This window comes from Parambassis ranga, chromosome 5 (assembly GCF_900634625.1).
Source record: "Parambassis ranga chromosome 5, fParRan2.1, whole genome shotgun sequence".
In the NCBI taxonomy this organism is placed as follows: Eukaryota; Metazoa; Chordata; class Actinopteri; family Ambassidae; genus Parambassis; species Parambassis ranga.
In genome coordinates this window covers 19,644,173-19,661,621 of record NC_041026.1, presented here as the reverse complement: position 1 = coordinate 19,661,621, position 17,449 = coordinate 19,644,173, and the positions used below count along the sequence as shown (strand labels likewise).

The following is a 17,449-nucleotide window of genomic DNA, read 5'->3' as shown; positions in this document are numbered from 1 at the left end:
ATTACAAATACATCATTGTATTTTTAGTTTTAAGATGACTCTCTTACTTTCTGTTCTTTTCTGGGATTACAAGTTTCCACAGACATCTTGCCCCCTCCCCTGTTGCAGCTACTTTCACTTTCAGTTACCAGGAAGAGCCAGCAGCAGCAGCGAAGCGAAGGTAAGAACACACGGCAAAGAGTTGTGATTACACGCTGAAAATGTTAAACTTATTTTAAAAAGCAGCAACGTGGAAAAGTATATAACAGCACTGTATGTATATGATATATAAAATAACATTAAACTGACCGTAGTGTGATTTCTGTCGGACTTTGACGTCGTCTGAGTCGTGACGTTGTTTTTTTTTTAGTGTTTTTAAATAAACGCACCAAATAAAGAATGGTTTGTTGACTGCTGACTGCTGTCATACTGTACATGTGCTGTGTCGCAGGCGTCAGCTGAGAGAAGACGGTCAACATGGCAAGCTATGACGACGAGGATATGGATTGTGTGAGCTTTATAAGCATATTTATGTTCACATATTATCTACTACTGTAGGTGTTGATTTAAACATCCTGTCTTCCTCTATATAGAGCCCGTTGCCAGAAGCGCAACATACAGCAGGGCCTGTAGATTCTGCTGAGGTTTGTATCGTGTGTGTGTTTGTGTGTGTGTGTGGGGAGGGAGGGGGGGGGGGGTTCCTGGCTCCAACAGGCCTGTTTGCTTTACAGTGTAGGTGAAAGTAAAAGGATTAAACTGAAGGCATATGATCAGCAGTCAGGCCACACCTTATCTAATCAAATGATCAAATGTTAACAGTGTGCACAGCTGTAGTCATTAATGACAAAAACTAAAGTGTAAAGTAAGAGTGGTGATTGATTGATAAGTTTATGACCTTAGGTGGGAGGCCTCTGCAGACATGTGAGGCTTTGCCCAGCATGTGTAGTCACCATCTTAGACTGTGGCAGTGCAGCAATGATGTCATAATTTTCAAAATGGTGGCCACTAAGCTTTTCTTTCTAAAATGAACATCTGGCAGGCAGCCTGGTAATTGTAACTGCATGGACACTTTCCTTGGGAGATGTCCTGCTGTGTTATTTATTGACCTCCCGAGATCACGTCATGGTGGTCTCCTGTGTGGTAACAGTGACACACTTCGCAGAACAAGGGTCATAATCCAAGCTTTCTCTGCCATATTTGAAATTATCAGCCAACTTCTTCAGCATTCTGTTAGAAGGAGCACCCTCCACTAGTGTTGCCACCATGGATGTCAGTGAACCTTCTGATTTTGTTACATGTTTTCAGGTCAACATGACTCCACAGGTTGAAGATTCAGTTCAGCTCACTCTGTCATTTGAGTTTTTGGACCCCAGTATCCAGAAACCAGAAAAACTGCTCGAACAAGCGCTTCAGTCTTGGTTCAACAAAAACAACCCCCAGACAGACTGCTCAGTTGTAAAGATCTTTAGAGATGAATGTGTGATAAAGATTACACCTGCTCCAGGTGCAGTATGATGTTAAAATGTTGTCATTGTTACAATGAAATCCCACATTAACAGCTAATTACATTGCCATAATACATAACTTTAAATCATTACAAAGGAACTTTTAGTTGTAAACCTTTCTTTTCCTCCATTGCAGCTATAAGCATGCTTCAGAAACTGAGTGGAGAAACACTGATCAGGAAAAAACAAAAAACTGCCATCGTACGAAATGTTAGTCTGACACTACCAGGGCTGGATACACAGAAACAAGATGCTGCTCCAATGGACCTTCATCTCTCTGTGGCTGCACAAAAACCTGATGATGCACCAACGAGCCATCACCCCTCTTTCGATGCACAGAAACCAAATGATGTGACAACTACCCCTCTTCCCTCCATTATTTCAAAAAAACCTGATGATGTGTTTATGTCAGAGCTAGAAGCTGTAGGTATTTTGTAATAAATCATTTAAAATTATTGTAAAAAATACTTTTACTAATGTATATATGGTGTTTCTTAACAGGATGAAGTGCAACAAGAGAAGAGTAGCACTACTTCTGGAGCAGGACAACAGCTTCCTTGTTTGGTCTCAGTGAACCATTTCTGGTATGTGAGCCACATCTACAAAAAAGATGTTGATCATATAGCAAAAAATAATGGAGTTCAAATTAAGACGGAGTTGAGGGTGACATTTGAACCAGACCAGAATGGTGGAAACCCAGAAAATGCGCGCACTGAGTTCACAAATCTTGTCCAAAAGTGCATACATGACTCCAAAACCTCAGTTGTTCCCTTCAAGTATACAGATGCAGATATGTGGAGTAAAACACTGAAGATAATCCAGAGAGAAGAGAACAAGCTTCACCTTACTGTGTCCTCTGAAGAGATGACCGTGCGTGGACCGAGCCACAGTCAAGATGCTTTCTGTAAGACCTTACATGCAATGCAGCAACCAAATAACAGTGCTCTTGAAGAGTCCAGATGGTTGTCTCGAAACACACCACTGAAGATTAAAATAACCATCAACGACCCTCTCGCTGATGCAGGACTAGACATGGAGAAGTCCTTCTGGGATGTGATGAAGACGTCTTTTGATTTGAAAGCAGACATCGAATCTAAGTTTAATGTACACTTGTTGGAAACAGGCTTCAACCAGGACAAAGTCACAATCAAAGCTGTGTACAACAGTGCTGGAGGCAATGCTGCCATGGAGAGTCATGCTGTCAAAGCTCTTCTTCGTCTGTACCAGAAAACTGCCACATCACCCATGAGCTACAATCTATACCCCAGCAAATCACTGAAGAGCAGTGCTCACTCAGAGGACACCTCCAATGGACAAAACACTCCGAACATCGCCGAAACTACCCCAGGAGCAGGTGCATCAGCAGGAGACAACAAAGACATAAACTGCCCAATATGTTTGGATACATTTAAAAATAAGAAACAGCTGAAATGTAAACATGAGTTTTGCGAGGGATGCCTGGAAGGAGCAACAGAGACCATGGGGCCCATCTGTCCTATATGTAGAGACATCTTTGGTGTGATAGAAGGAGACCAGCCAGATGGAACAATGACTTGGACAAAAGAACTCACATCTCTCCCTGGGTTCGACCACTGTGGTACTATAGTGATCCAGTATCATATTCCGACTGGAAAACAGACGGTAATCATTTTATTTAAATGCCCTTTTAAGAACTCAAGTCAGTGTGTGCCCGATATTTTCATTTTTAAGAATTTTGTCTTTCTTTGCAGAAAAAACATCCCAATCCTAGAGAGTACTATTCTGGTATAACAAGAGAGGCATATCTGCCAGACAACAATGAGGGCAACAAGGTGCTGTGTCTGTTGAAGAAAGCATTTGATCAAAGGCTCATTTTTACCGTCGGAAGATCCAGAACAACTGGCTGTGATAACCAGGTGACCTGGAATGACATTCACCACAAAACATCCAGACATGGAGGACCACAGAGGTACTGTAGGCCGATCAAATGTATTTTTAGTATATATTCTGTTTCAGCCTGCTGAATTATACATGTTGTTTCCACAGTTTTGGATATCCGGACCCCAACTACCTGAGAAAGGTCCAGGAGGAGCTGAAGGCTAAAGGCATCAAGTGAACTGTTGGATGCAAAGATTTTTAATGGTTTATGTCCAAGAAGTTAAGATGATTCTTTAAAACTATATTAATCGATGTGTGATGTTTCATCATAATCTGTAAATTTTGGTATGCGGTGAGAATTTATTTTAACATGTAAAACATGCACAAACATATTTTTTTTTGATAAAGGATGTTTTGAGGTTTTTAATATTAGACAATAATTCAGGTATTGGGATTACTGTGTTTTGATGTCTGTAGGATCAATAGATAAAAATGGTGAACATTAAGTAGTACCTGCAGCTGCAATGTAATCACACAGGAGGATTTGTCCACAATCTGTTGTAAGTGCTGACTAACAAACTTGTGGTGTGCTCACATAGGTTCACTGCAGAGACAGAAGTGTGACTGATGTTCTGTGTCATTAGAAGTTGTGCAGTTTGTAGTTATAGCTCAATAATCCTATGAAACCAATCAACATGCTGCTGTGTGAACATTCTGCATAGACCATGGACATTTATGTTACAGCATGAATAAATAAATGATTGAACACACTCATGCTGATTCATCACTTTATTTCTCACATTACTGGTGCAGGTTGGGAACAGAAAACACAGAGCCTGTTTTTCTGTACAATTTTTTAAATTTTATTTATAACAATATCTGTTATTTAGTTTGTGAAGTACTCCAGCAAAAATTAAACATTGTTCTCTTTCCAGAAGAAAGTCTGCGCCTCTATGTGTCATTTTTCATTTTGGCCAGAGAGTTGTGACTGATGTGAGCTCCCATGCAGAGTGGCATATACCGGGTTTGTGAAGTTGGTGGGCTGGAGAGAGACAACAGATATCCATAAGATGATATGCCCGAGGCTACAGAATGGCTCAGACATGCCTGCCATTTATTTACTTTTATAAAGAAGAACTGCACCTGCATCACACTCATAGAAGGTTACAGTTATATATATATATATATATATATATATATATATAAAGCTAAATTCTTGCATTTACTTTAAACTATAACATGTTTGTATCAAGCAGAAAGGTGTCTGAGGGACATTTAGGGAAAATTAAAAATAAAAAAGATAAAAAAAGATTGTATTTTTAGTTTTAAGATGACTCTCTTACTTTCTGTTCTTTTCTGGGATTAGAAGTTTCCACGGACATCTTCAGCAGTGTGTGTGTGTGTGTTCTCCCCTGTTGCACCTACTTTCACTTTCAGTCACCAGGAAGAGCCAGCAGCAGCAGCGAGGCGAAGGTAAGAACACACGGCAAAGAGTTGTGATTACACGCTGAAAATGTTAAACTTATTTTAAAAAGAAGTGAAGTGGAAATTTATATAACAGCACTGTATGTATGAGATATATAAAATAACATTAAACTGACCGTAGTGTGATTTCTGTCGGACTTTTACGTCGCTTGAGTCGTGACGTTGTTTTATTTAGTGTTTTTAAATAAACGCACCAAATAAAGAATGGTTTGTTGACTGAACAGTCACTGCTATCATACTGTACATGTGCTGTGTGTCGCAGGCGTCTGCTGTCCTTTAAAGAGAGAAGACGGTCAACATGGCAAGCTATAGTTTGCCATGTTGACCGTCTTCTCATTATGTGAGTTATCAACTAAGCAGTAGACAGAATGACAACTTTCTAGGGAGTAACCAGCTGCACTTCCTTTGTATCCACACACCTGAGGCATGTAGACCTCGCTGATTTGGGTTTCTTGTAACTCTCTTAGATCCAAATCTCGCTCAGGGTTGTAGGTTTCAGGGGAACTCTGCCTAAAAAAAGGGCAGATTGTCTCTTGACCTCTTGTCAGACCCAGGCGAGCAGACAGCCTGGTAATTATGGACACTTTCCTTGGGGGATGTCCTGCTGTGTTATTTATTGACTTTCCTAGATCAGGTCATGGTGGTCTCCTGTGTGGTAACAGTGACACACTTCACAGAACAAGGGTCATAATCCAAGCTTTCTCTGCCATATTTGAAATGATCAGCCAACTTCTTTAGCATTCTGTTGGAAGGAGCTAGCCAGTGTTAAGCTAATTAGGAATTTTCAATTCGAAAAAAAGTGTGATGACTTTAAATTGTCTGTACAATAACTAAAAACATAAAAAATGATTGTAGAATTACCGTTGTTTGTTACATGTTTTCAGGTCAACATGACTCCACAGGTTGAAGATTCAGTTCAGCTCACTCTGTCATTTGAGTTTTTGGACCCCAGTATCCAGAAACCAGAAAAACTGCTCGAACAAGCGCTTCAGTCTTGGTTCAACAAAAACAACCCCCAGACAGACTGCTCAGTTGTAAAGATCTTTAGAGATGAATGTGTGATAAAGATTACACCTGCTCCAGGTGCAGTATGATGTTAAAATGTTGTCATTGTTACAATGAAATCCCACATTAACAGCTAATTACCTACATAACTTTAAATCATTACAAAGGAACTTTTAGTTGTAAACCTTTCTTTTCCTCCATTGCAGCTATAAGCATGCTTCAGAAACTGAGTGGAGAAACACTGATCAGGAAAAAACAAAAAACTGCCATCGTACGAAATGTTAGTCTGACACTACCAGGGCTGGATACACAGAAACAAGATGCTGCTCCAATGGACCTTCATCTCTCTGTGGCTGCACAAAAACCTGATGATGCACCAATGAGCCATCACCCCTCTTTCGATGCACAGAAACCAAATGATGTGACAACTACCCCTCTTCCCTCCATTATTTCGCAAAAACCTGATGATGTGTTTATGTCAGAGCTAGAAGCTGTAGGTATTTTGTAATACATCATTCAAAATTATTGTAAAAAATACTTTGATTAATGTATATGTTTCTTAACAGGATGAAGTGCAACAAGGGAAGAGTAGCACTACTTCTGGAGCAGGACAACAGCTTCCTTCTTGTTTTGTCTCAGTGAACCATTTCTGGTATATGAGCCACATTTACAAAAAAGATGTTCATAATATAGCAAAAAAAAATGGAGTTCAAATTAAGACTGAGGTAAAGGTGACATTTGAACCAGACCAGAACAATGGAAACCCAGAAAATGCGTGCTCTGAGTTCACAAGTCTTGTCAAGAAGTGCTTACCTGACTCCAGAGCCTCAGTTATTCCCTTCAAGTATACAGATGCAGATATGTGGAGTAACACACTGAAGATAATCCAGAGAGAAGAGAACAAGCTTCACCTTACTGTGTCCTCTGAAGAGATGACCGTGCGTGGACCGAGCCACAGTCAAGATGCTTTCTGTAAGACCTTACATGCAATGCAGCAACCAAATAACAGTGCTCTTGAAGAGTCCAGATGGGGGTCAGAAGGCACACCACAGAAGATTAAAATGACCATCAACGACCCTCTCGCTGATGCAGGACTAGACGTGGAGTAGTCCTTCTGGGATCAAATGTATTTTTAGTATGTATTCTGTTTCAGCCTGCTGAATTATACATGTCAAAGAAGTTAAGATGATTCTTTAAAACTATATAAATAGATGTGTGATGATTCATCATAATCGGTACATTTTTGTATGCGGTGAGAATTTATTTTAACATGTAAAACATACACAAACATGATTTTTGATGAAGGATGTTTTGAGGTTTTTAATATTAGACAATAATTCAGGTATTTAAAAACCTGGTCACTGGGATTACTTTGTTTTGATGTCTGTAGGATCTTGTGGTGTGCTCACATAGGATTACTGCAGAGACAGATATTTGACTGATGTTCATTGATGTGTCATTAGAAGTTGTGCAGTTTGTAGTTATAGCTCAATAACTGTGCGAACATCATGCATAGACCATGTACATTTATGTTACAGCATGAATAAATAAATAATTGAACACGACCATGCTGATTCATCACTTTATTTCTCACATTATTGGTGCAGGTTGGGAACAGAAAACACAGAGCCTGTTTTTCTGTACAATTTTTAAAATTTTATTTATAACAATATCTGTTATTTAGTTTGTAAAGTACTCCAGCAAAAATTAAACATTATTCTCTTTCCAGAAGAAAGTCTGCGCCTCCATGCATTGTGTACTATAAAAGCTATGTGTCATTTTTCATTTTAAAAAACAAGGACTAATCCAAAACAAACACAAAAAAATCTGGAAATGCACATATGATTTTTGCAAAAATGTTCTTTAGGTAAAATGATTGTACTTCTCTCTCAATTAAAGACAAAACATATACAACAGCATACACTCGCTGACAAGTAAGCAAAATAAAAAGTTGTTATTGTAGTTACACTGAAGACTCGTGTTACTCGTCACATGCATTAAGATATGGCTGACACATTTCTGACAGAAGCAGCATTTTGGGACAGAGGCTGAGCGTAAGGACGTGTCAGAGCGACCAGAATGGTAGCATTAGCAGCAGCAGGCCACAGAGGAGAGATCAAGAACAACAGAGAAATGCTAAGAACCAAATGAACATAATGCACTTAAGACTGAGTCATTACAAAACTGTGAACATACAGACTTTGATCATCTAAAGGCAGAAAGATAAATCTACTCACAAAGCCAGATTATTATCTGGTCTTCACAAAAAAAAATTGACCGGAGAACTAAAAGACAAACACAGGACCACTGAACTTTTTTTTTTCCTCACATTTTGCCATAATCCATTTCCCTCCGGAGGAAGACCCTTGTACAGCTAACTAGTGCAGACATAACACTATCCTTCAAACTCTTTCATCTGTAGTGGTCCTCCCATTATTAAGCCAGCTGTGGCCCTGGGCATGAACACCCCACTTTCTGCCCACCCACCAAGCCATACACCCTAACTCAGTCACTTTACACCTGTAATCTCCATCCATCACTCTGCCTGGAATGTTTAACCCATAACCAACCTTCTCATTCTCCAAACAATCACACACCTCTTATCCTCTCACTTCAGCAACACATGAGCTCCAAACAACGTGATAAAAACAAACACATCTTCTTTACATCCCACGGTATATAAAGCCTACAGTATATACTATACCGTAAAATGTGATATTCTGTGCAAGGAAGACAACACAATCATATCATCAACATTGTTCTCTGAGAAGAAATTATGTGGAAACACTGTAGTTGCCATCTGGTATTGACATTTTACATGTGCTATACACAAACGGTGCTATCACAAATCTGTCTCACAATCCCACTGAGAGACCCAGCAGGATGACGTACGTACCGATTCAGGAAACTTTGAGTTTTGCCTTTCCCGCTCAAAGTCAACACAAACAACAAACAGTTGGCACTGGTGAAATGGAACAATGTTTTTTTTCTTTTCTATACAATTCATACAAAAATAAAAAATTAAAATTGCTCCAATGATAGCATCTTTTCTTCAGATTTTTCTTGTTTCCATTTCATTTTGCACAGAGGTAGTGGCTATTTAGGTAAAGGGTAAGGGACAAAGTGTAAATTAAAAATCTCTCATAGAAAATGTTATTTGTTTTTGACCAGAGGAATCTCAAAAGAACAAAATATAATACTGCAATCACATACAAAAGTAGTCCTTCAGTTTTGTACATTTTATACAGTGTTCACACTTTTTATCAATTTTCTCTCACGCTTTTTATCGATTTTTTTTTTAGTTTAATTTTTCTTTAAAAGGCAAGAAGGGGGTGTGTTTGGAATAGCATGATCCAGGCCAATGGACAGTCTATGCCAGCGGGTCCACAAGGGGCTCCTCGTCTCCGCGTGATAGCAACTCCTTCTTCTCATCTGTGCTGGCCAGAGAGTTGCGACTGTTGTGAGCTCCCATGTACAGAGTGGCATATACCGGGTTTGTGAAGTTGGTGGGCTGGAGAGAGACAACAGATATCCATTACGATATTAGACGAGGCTACAGAATGGCTCAGACATGCCTGCCGTTTATTTACTACCTTGTCTGGGTCCAGCGTGAAGTCTGCATCTAGCAGCTCCCCGGCATCATCGTCAGGCTCGCCATAGGCTGGGTTTCCAATCTCGACATTCATGGCCCCATTGGTCATCCTTTGGTGCTGGAAGCCCTTGGCCCTAAACAGAATATTAAATGCGCAGTCAAACTTTTGTTTATTATGTAAAATCAGAAGGGCCTGAACATGGCAAGCAGGGACACAGCCACATTACGAAGGGAGGGAAGAGGCAGGGCATGAATCTCACCACCATCCAGGCTAAGCCACAGAACAGGCACTGACACAAACCCAGCATTCATGTAGCCCACATCAGATCCACACAGATAATGGACCTGGATACCAGACTATCTTTCAAGACAAGTCCACAATCATCCTCTAAAATAATGTATAAAAAATATGCATCAGCTCTACCATATATGTCTGTGTAAATGCTGGATTTTACAAGTTGCATTTTCCACTCTGAGCGTGGAAGAATGCTGTTTGACTCTTCCACCTCTGACACTACCACAGTACAAACCACAGCACAGTACAGTTTAGCACAATATGACAGACGACAATATGAGAGACCTAATTTATAGACAGATCTATCCAATGCATATTTTCAATAGATCTGCCCTGCAGCTGCTCTTGAAGAGGGAAACTGAACAGACAGAGATACTATAGGAGCAGGATGGCTAACAGCTCCCAGAGAAAATGGTGCAACATTCACCACAGGACCAAACACTGCACAGCAACCAAGACTTATGGTTAAGGGGAAATAGAGAAAGAGAGCATCAGAATGCAGAACTGAATACGGGTATGAAGGGGAAACATTGTAACCCTGGCAACCGTTACCGCAAGCGTCTTGAGCCGGTTTTGCCGGGCCGGCTAGACCTGAGGAGCAGAAGAGATGGCATTACAGAGAGGAGTGTAATAGTGCAGACCAAGGAAAGGGAGGAAAGAAGAAAAAAAGAAAGGCAGCAAAAAGAGGTCTCCACCGTCGCAGGATGTGAATGATACTCACCCTCTCATCCGTCTCCTGTACCACAACAATGCTACTACAGCCAGAACCAGCAGCAACAGTAGCAGAACCGGGATCACAATGGAGGCTACGCCTGCACACAATAAACATGGGTATGAATGATTTTGATTTCAACCTCTGCTTATGAAAGTCACTCTTTACAGAAGAATTGGCTTACGTCCTGAGCCTGATGTATCACTAGAGATGGCCACGAACTCACAGCGATTTCCTACCCAGCCAGATGAACATCTACACACACACACAAGGAGAGACATTTGCATGTAAATGTGCGTATAAGCTATGCAAAGACGATATTCAAAGTGAGCGGCAACAACGTGAATCTACTCTCTCTGGTCTTACCTGCACTCTGGAAGGCGAGTAATGGGGTTTATAGAGCACTGGCCATTAGCACAGTACTCATTTGTGTCACATGTGTAACAGCTGGGTTGGATTCTGCCATTTGTGCAACTGTGAAAACCAACAAAAATATGAGTAAAAACATTTGATTGTCCTTAAAGTGAAGTTGAAACTCTGTGTCCTCTTACCGACAAGTGAAGTCCCCCGTAGATGTAAAACCATCTCTGGGGATGCACTCGCCATCACGACAATAGTGACACTTGTCAATTTCACAAGTACTGCCGATGAACTGGGGCAGGCAGCGGCACATCTTGGAGCCATTTTCACTCTGTAGACATGTGCCTTTGTTCTGGCAGTGACCTTCACAGCTTCCTGCTCACACACACACACACACACACCAACATGTTAGTGTAGATGCTCTGTCCACAATGCTAATTGAACAGCAGAAGTACAGTAGTCCTGTAATGTAAACTGCACATCAAAATGACAAGAGGGAGCACTCACTGTACTGGCACTGATCGCCTAAGAAGTCAGCGGGGCAGCGGCAGGTTGGCTGGTTTCCAGCACTCACTGTACAATTGCCTCCATTCTTGCAGTAATTCTTGCAAGTGTGCAGGTTACAGTTTGGCCCTGTAAAGCCTGGCAGGCAGCGACAGGTAGGAGAGCCTGTGGGAGGACAGAGAAGTGATGGTGATGGTGTGTCAGATTAAAAAGCAATTTTCAAAACATTTATTTTAATGTGTATGTCTTACCAGTAGGGGAAGGTGTGCATGTGCCTCCGTTCTTGCAGTAGTCCCTACACTGATCAATCTCACATCGTTCTCCTCCATAATTTGGCTGGCAGCGACACTTGGGCTGCTTGTGGGCATTTAGGAAACAGCTGCCACCGTTCATGCACTGCACTAAGCAGGGGCCACTGGGAGGAGCTGCAGGGGACCAAATCATTCAGTCACACAGAGTAACTTAATCACCAGATAGTGTGTCCTTGTTTCTGTCTATTCACTCACAGATAGGGGATAGAGTGGGTGTTGGAAGCTCCACACAGGTGCCGTTGTCCAGTGTGCGTCCATTGGGGCAGGTGCAGACGGGTCCACTGGGGCTTAGCAGGCACAACCATTCACATTTCTTCCTGTCACAGGGATTGGTCACTGACAGAGAGATAACTCATGTTACAGATTATTAACTCGATTCATGAGTCACCTTCCCCTTTAGCTTTTACTCACTTTCAGGCTGTTTGTAGCGATGGTACAGAACTATATCTGTGGCATGGTTCATCCCAGTTGTCAGGTTCTCAATAGGGCCTTTGCCAAACTTATTCACTCGGAAGACGTAGTTGTCAATGTAGGTGACGCCATAAATGTAGTCCTCAAAGACATCGATGCTGAAGGGGTGATTGAGCTCTGTGCAGAAACAAAGACACAGATTTAAGTCCTGACTAATAAAAAAGGGTTAATGTGGGTTACAATTATTTGACACTCAACTGTTTTTAATGCTGTTTACAGCCACAACTGCATCACTGCCATTCAGCCTCACGCTGCCAATCAAAGAGAGTTTAACATCTGCCCAGTACAGACGCTCGTTGAAGTAGTCCACTGCCAGGCCTTTATAGAACACAGAGAGGTATAAGGAAAGTTGATTTATTTTGTATTAAATGTAGGTCAGATTATAAAGGGTTTTTTTTGTTTTACCAGTAGGCCACTGGATGTTTTCTTCAACCAGGGTCTCTCTCATGGTTCCATCCATAGCAGCTGTTTCAATCTTGGGGTGGTTGCCCCAGTCTGCCCAGTACATTTTTCTAATGATTGAAAAGTGAATGCTTCATTAGTCACTGCTGTTGCCACAATTAAATCTCAATTTGCATTCATGACCCTTCTTTCCTGACTCACTCACCCTCTCGGAGGATCAACTACAATAGCATAAGGCTCATCAATCATGCCAGAGATCAGGGTTTTGTAGTGGTGCCCTACACTGATTTGAGCCACCTCAATGACGTCTCTTCCAGAGTCGGTCCAGTACAAGTTCCCTGCCACCCAGTCCACAGCAATGCCACGGGGCATCCTCAGATCAGGAATCTAAATACAACAATATAAAAAATACAGCAAAGGCCTCCAAAATTGGACACACATCATTTAACAAACTTCTGCAGACTTACTTCGAGGTTGGTGACTCTGGAGTCACTTTGGCGTCTGTTCCGGTTGCTGTTGGGAGAGGAGGAGGACAAGGGCAGATCATAGGAAGAAATGCGGCCAGTGTGCCAGTTTGTCCAGTAGATGCGGTTCATCTTGACATGCAGGTCCATAGCATTAATGCGCACGTTAGCATCACCCTGGAAGATCTGCTCATAGCGCCAGTTTGGCATGGAAGGGTCCAGGCTGCGGATTTCATTGTCATCAGCGATGTAGAGGACCTGTCTCTGAGCTGGTGGTGCACAGGGAATTACGTTAGAACAAACAAAGGTTGAATCATTGTAATAGATACACATGAGCCTGAAAAGTTGACAAATGTTGGTTACTCACTATCAGCTTTGCAGGTGTCATTAATTCTGGTGAAGTATTTATGGCAGCTGCACTTGTATGAACCCTTAGTGTTGTTGCAGATGTGTGAACATACTCCAAACTGTGTGCACTCATTCTTATCTGCAAAAGATGCCAAGGCCACATCATTCACATAGCACACGTCAAGCTGCAGCCATAGCATTAAAAAGAAAAGTGAAGCCAGTGCAGAGAATAAAGGTGTACCTTCACATCTGTTCAGTCCATTTGAACGGAAGCCAGGCTTACAGGAGCAGAAAGAGTCAGTGCTGTTCACCACACAGTGAGCTTCATCTCCATCCCCGCACACCGTCCTGTTGCTGCGGCAGTCATTCAGCGCCGTGTCTACAAGTAATGAAACACAAAGCCACGAAATTATGTTATGTTATGTTACTGCAACTAATTGTGTTTGGCACTACGCACCTTTTTTATTGCAGTTGATTTCATCAGAACCATAGTCTTCACAGTCGTTGAAGTAGTTGCAGCGAAGATTAGAGTTGATGCAACGACCATTGGAGCACTGGAACTCGAACTTTTGACATGGTGTGGTAGGAACTTCTGGATAAGAACAGAGAGGTCTATGTTACCCGTGCCTATTCTGACAGAAAATAACTTGCTGCTGTAAAATATTAATATCATCATATAATTTATCTTTTGGTGTTACTGAACTTATGTAGTGATAGTGACTTAACAAACATTTCAAAAACAGGATTAAAATAAAGGATTAAAACAAAAAACTCAAATTAATGTTTAATATTTAAACAAACTCACGGCAGTTTTCTTCATCACTGTTGTCTCCACAGTTGTTAACACCATCACACCGTTTTGACAGTGGCAGACACACACGGTCGTTATGACAACGGAATTGTCTTGTTGGTGGACACTGAAATTTAACTACACGACCAAATGGAAAAAAGTATCAATAAGTTAAAATCATTAGCATTAAATTAAATTAAATTAGCATTAAATGAAGTGCACGGTATTAAATGGTCAGCTAGAATGCTGTAAACACATGAAATGCAATAATTCCTACCACACTCCTCCGGGTTCTCATCAGAGTTGTCTCCACAGTCATCTTCACCATCACACTTCCAGCCAAGGGGTTTACAAAGAGTGTTGTTGCAATGAAACTCATCTGGGTGGCAGTGTCTAGTCACTAACAGTAAGAGAGGAGGAAAGAACAATGAATGGGTCATAACATCAGCAGCTGATTCTTTTGGCGTTAACATGCGTGCGACTTACCGCCACTGTCACAGTTCTCTTCATCGCTGTTATCCATGCAGTCGGCATCTTTGTCACAGCGCCAGCGGATGGGAATACAATGGCCATTTTTACACTGGAACTGATCACTGTCACACTTCACGTCACAGCCGTTCTGAATTGAGACAGAGGATGTCCTACATTAGTATCCACATGATATCAGGGCAGAATGGCGGGGGGTGGGGGGGTGGTCAGGAAAGGGGGGTGGTGAGTGATACCTCATCTGAACCATCAGCACAGTCATGGTCCCCATCGCACTTCCAGCGGCCAGCGATGCAGCGTCCATTTGTGCAGGCAAACTCACTCTCTGAACACTGCCTAGGCACTGAGGACAGAGAGAAGAGTGCTCAGAAAGGTGAGAGAGGATAATTAGGGATGAACAGAGAGTAGAAGCAAGGAGCGAGGAGAGGTGAAAGAAAAGGTGGGAATCGAGCAGACTGAAAAAAGAACACAAGGTGCTCTGATGAGAGCCAGACATACAAGAATAAAACAAGGCTGATAATTCATATCACAGGGTTCACAGGAGGTGGGGATGGTATGCTGCTAATGGGATTAAAAAAAAGCAGGAAAAAGGCTTACGGAACAAAAAAGACAAGCTGGGGGGGCACACAAAGGACTGGGTAAGCTGAGGTTGTGGTTGATCTGAAACTGTGACAACACCTACCTCTGGCTCACAGCAACTGGCCAGTGTGAAATGCAAAATAGACATGAGATGATGTGAGATGTGCAAATGGTTACAAAAAAAAAAAAAAATCAAATCTCAACCATGCTGTGCAGTTGAGCAAATAGAACAGACACACACAGTGACAGGTGATGCATTGCTTACCACTGTAACCTGCTGCTTTATTCAAACAGTCTGCTGATAGCAGAGCTCCTACAATACTATAAATCACTGTTAAGCTGTGCAGCTGTTTGAGGCTGTGTTGCTTCCCACAGAAAAAACAGACGGGAACCTACCACAGTTGTCTTCATCAGAGTTATCCCCACAGTCATTGTCGTAGTCACACTGCCAGCGGCCTGGCACACAGCGATTGTTCTTACAGCGAAACTGGTATGGCTCACAAGTCCGCTCGTCTGTGTGTCGGTAAACATACTAAAGATGAGCATTGACCAGCTTCTTTCACATTTATTCTCTATCTGCAAATCTCTCCTTACCGCACTCCTCTTTGGGTTCATCTGAGGCGTCCCCACAGTCATCTTCGCCGTCACACTTCCAGCGTGCTGGGATGCAGCGCCCCGAGTCCTTACAGCGGAACTCATCCACACCACATGTCATTTGAGCTGCAACAGAGAGGATTTAAGGGATTAGACATCTTAACACCAGGCATGAGAATACAGGCTTATTCACTCTGTTTCCTCTAACAGAATAGATCTCACAGTTTTTATGAAAGTTTTTGAAATAATTGCTTGAGTTCTGATTAACTTTAAATGTGGCAGATTGACTAATCAATGAACCCATATAAGCTCGGTTAAGTGCTGTACAGTCTCCTTTTTAAACTCTAAATGTCAGTGTGCAATTTCTATGGAGATTCAGATTCACAGTGTCACATCAATATATCCAGTCAGGCTTTATTACAGATTAATTTTCATGATGAGAATTTATTCACAGGCTGAGGTGTGTTATTGGGTGCGGTAATGAAAAGCCTCATCTTACTGCAGTTGGCGGGCTCATCAGATCCATCCACACAGTCATTGTCCCTGTCACACACCCACACCCGTGGGATACAGCGCTTAGTGATGGTACACTGGAACTGGTTGGGGGCACACGTTACCTCCGCTGCAAAAAGAGACAGACAGAACTATTAATCTATAGCACTACATCAAGTCAACCTGCTACCTGGTTTCAACTTAAGAAAAAAAATAATGCAAAAGTCCCTAAAACAACAACAATCTCCATTAGATAATTTTCTTCTAGCCTTCCAGCTAAAATGTAAATTTTGACCTCATGATAGAACAGTGAACAGTTCATGTCATCTCACTCTGTGGAGAATGAATGTGCTCAGCAAATGTCATGGCAATTATATTATGCAACAGCATTTGGCCTCCAGGCAATGCTAAAGGAAAAGGTCAAAATGGACAGAGATGCTCTCGGAACATCAAAGTGTTCAGCAATTTCCTGTCTGCTCATTAGAATTTGAGATACAGTGTGTATGAGTGGAAACTGTGGGCAACAGAAAAAAGGTGAAGGGGTTATCAACAATCAGGAGATCCGTCATCATCTTTCTGTAAAGCAAAGTTTTGTTATAATAAGCAGGCAGTTGTGGTGCAGTAACCAATACCATTAGGCACTGTCACCAGCTGGGTTAAGATCTAAAAGTTCTAAGATAATCAAATGACTTACGACAGTCTTTCTCGTCCTCTCCCTCTCCACAGTTGTCCTGCCCATTGCACCGGAAGATGCCAGGGATACAACGACTAGGGTGGGTACATTTAAACTGACTTGGGAGGCATACATGGATGTCTGAAAAATATACAACAAACAGTGACTAACAAAGAACAACTTTGATTTAAAGTCTGTAAGTGAATGTAGGCGTATGTACCACAGTTGGCTTCATCAGAGTTGTCCTGACAGTCGTTGTCTCCATCACAGATGTAAGCTGGGTTGGTGCAGATGCCAGTGCCACACTGGAACTGGCCTGGTCTGCACTTGAACTCAGCTACAGGAAGCACACACAGCAGCACATTATTAACAGTGTTTGAAAACAACATTTCATGAATGATACAAGCTGTCTACAGTTATCACTCACGGCAGTCGGCAGGCTCATCTGAGCGGTCCCCACAGTCGTCTTCTGTGTCACACTTCCACCAAAATGGAATGCACTTGTCATTTTTGCAAACAAACTGAGAATGCACAAGAAAAATGTC

At 41.8% G+C, this 17,449-nt stretch overlaps 3 protein-coding genes across 5 annotated transcripts in view; 2 read left to right on the top strand and 1 right to left on the bottom strand.

The window, feature by feature from the left end:
• Positions 1-93: 93 nt before the first annotated feature.
• LOC114435705 (uncharacterized) lies at positions 94-4,115 on the top strand. The gene is made up of 8 exons (XM_028405613.1): positions 94-160; positions 431-489; positions 573-623; positions 1,285-1,483; positions 1,621-1,907; positions 1,986-3,125; positions 3,215-3,432; positions 3,510-4,115. The coding sequence occupies exons 2-8, from the start codon at positions 457-459 to the stop codon at positions 3,577-3,579; spliced, it is 1,998 nt and encodes a 665-aa protein (XP_028261414.1). The 5' UTR covers positions 94-160; positions 431-456; the 3' UTR covers positions 3,580-4,115.
• Positions 4,116-4,737: 622 nt separating this feature from the next.
• On the top strand, positions 4,738-7,178 carry LOC114435706 (uncharacterized). Its single transcript, XM_028405615.1, has 4 exons — positions 4,738-4,814; positions 5,711-5,909; positions 6,038-6,324; positions 6,398-7,178. The coding sequence occupies exons 2-4, from the start codon at positions 5,717-5,719 to the stop codon at positions 6,938-6,940; spliced, it is 1,023 nt and encodes a 340-aa protein (XP_028261416.1). The 5' UTR covers positions 4,738-4,814; positions 5,711-5,716; the 3' UTR covers positions 6,941-7,178.
• Positions 7,179-7,464: 286 nt separating this feature from the next.
• The window catches only part of LOC114435704 (low-density lipoprotein receptor-related protein 1-like), a 75,074-nt gene continuing 65,089 nt past the window's right edge, over positions 7,465-17,449 (bottom strand). For 2 of the 3 annotated variants that reach the window (XM_028405610.1, XM_028405612.1), the window contains 27 exons: positions 17,332-17,425; positions 17,125-17,241; positions 16,926-17,045; positions 16,239-16,361; positions 15,740-15,865; positions 15,542-15,658; positions 14,803-14,909; positions 14,567-14,699; positions 14,358-14,480; positions 14,096-14,218; positions 13,748-13,882; positions 13,532-13,669; positions 13,310-13,429; positions 12,946-13,211; positions 12,684-12,865; positions 12,482-12,588; positions 12,275-12,394; positions 12,017-12,193; positions 11,801-11,941; positions 11,546-11,719; positions 11,298-11,459; positions 10,982-11,165; positions 10,797-10,904; positions 10,615-10,685; positions 10,440-10,530; positions 9,425-9,557; positions 7,465-9,342 (listed from right to left, as the gene is read on the bottom strand). In XM_028405610.1, the coding sequence (XP_028261411.1) occupies positions 9,202-9,342; positions 9,425-9,557; positions 10,440-10,530; positions 10,615-10,685; positions 10,797-10,904; positions 10,982-11,165; positions 11,298-11,459; positions 11,546-11,719; positions 11,801-11,941; positions 12,017-12,193; positions 12,275-12,394; positions 12,482-12,588; positions 12,684-12,865; positions 12,946-13,211; positions 13,310-13,429; positions 13,532-13,669; positions 13,748-13,882; positions 14,096-14,218; positions 14,358-14,480; positions 14,567-14,699; positions 14,803-14,909; positions 15,542-15,658; positions 15,740-15,865; positions 16,239-16,361; positions 16,926-17,045; positions 17,125-17,241; positions 17,332-17,425 (3,633 nt within the window). In that variant the 3' untranslated portion in view covers positions 7,465-9,201. The remainder of the gene's footprint in view (positions 9,343-9,424; positions 9,558-10,439; positions 10,531-10,614; positions 10,686-10,796; positions 10,905-10,981; positions 11,166-11,297; positions 11,460-11,545; positions 11,720-11,800; positions 11,942-12,016; positions 12,194-12,274; positions 12,395-12,481; positions 12,589-12,683; positions 12,866-12,945; positions 13,212-13,309; positions 13,430-13,531; positions 13,670-13,747; positions 13,883-14,095; positions 14,219-14,357; positions 14,481-14,566; positions 14,700-14,802; positions 14,910-15,541; positions 15,659-15,739; positions 15,866-16,238; positions 16,362-16,925; positions 17,046-17,124; positions 17,242-17,331; positions 17,426-17,449) is intronic. The other variant, XM_028405611.1, reaches the window with a different exon arrangement.

Coding starts and splice junctions, on each gene's coding strand:
- LOC114435706 (XM_028405615.1), top strand. CDS start 5,717: ATGACTCCACAGGTTGAAGATTCAGTTCAGCTCACTCTGTCATTTGAG. Junction 5,910..6,037: donor AAAGATTACACCTGCTCCAG/GTGCAGTATGAT, acceptor CCTCCATTGCAG/CTATAAGCATGCTTCAGAAA. Junction 6,325..6,397: donor TTATGTCAGAGCTAGAAGCT/GTAGGTATTTTG, acceptor GTTTCTTAACAG/GATGAAGTGCAACAAGGGAA.
- LOC114435705 (XM_028405613.1), top strand. CDS start 457: ATGGCAAGCTATGACGACGAGGATATGGATTGT. Junction 1,908..1,985: donor TTATGTCAGAGCTAGAAGCT/GTAGGTATTTTG, acceptor GTTTCTTAACAG/GATGAAGTGCAACAAGAGAA. Junction 3,126..3,214: donor TTCCGACTGGAAAACAGACG/GTAATCATTTTA, acceptor CTTTCTTTGCAG/AAAAAACATCCCAATCCTAG.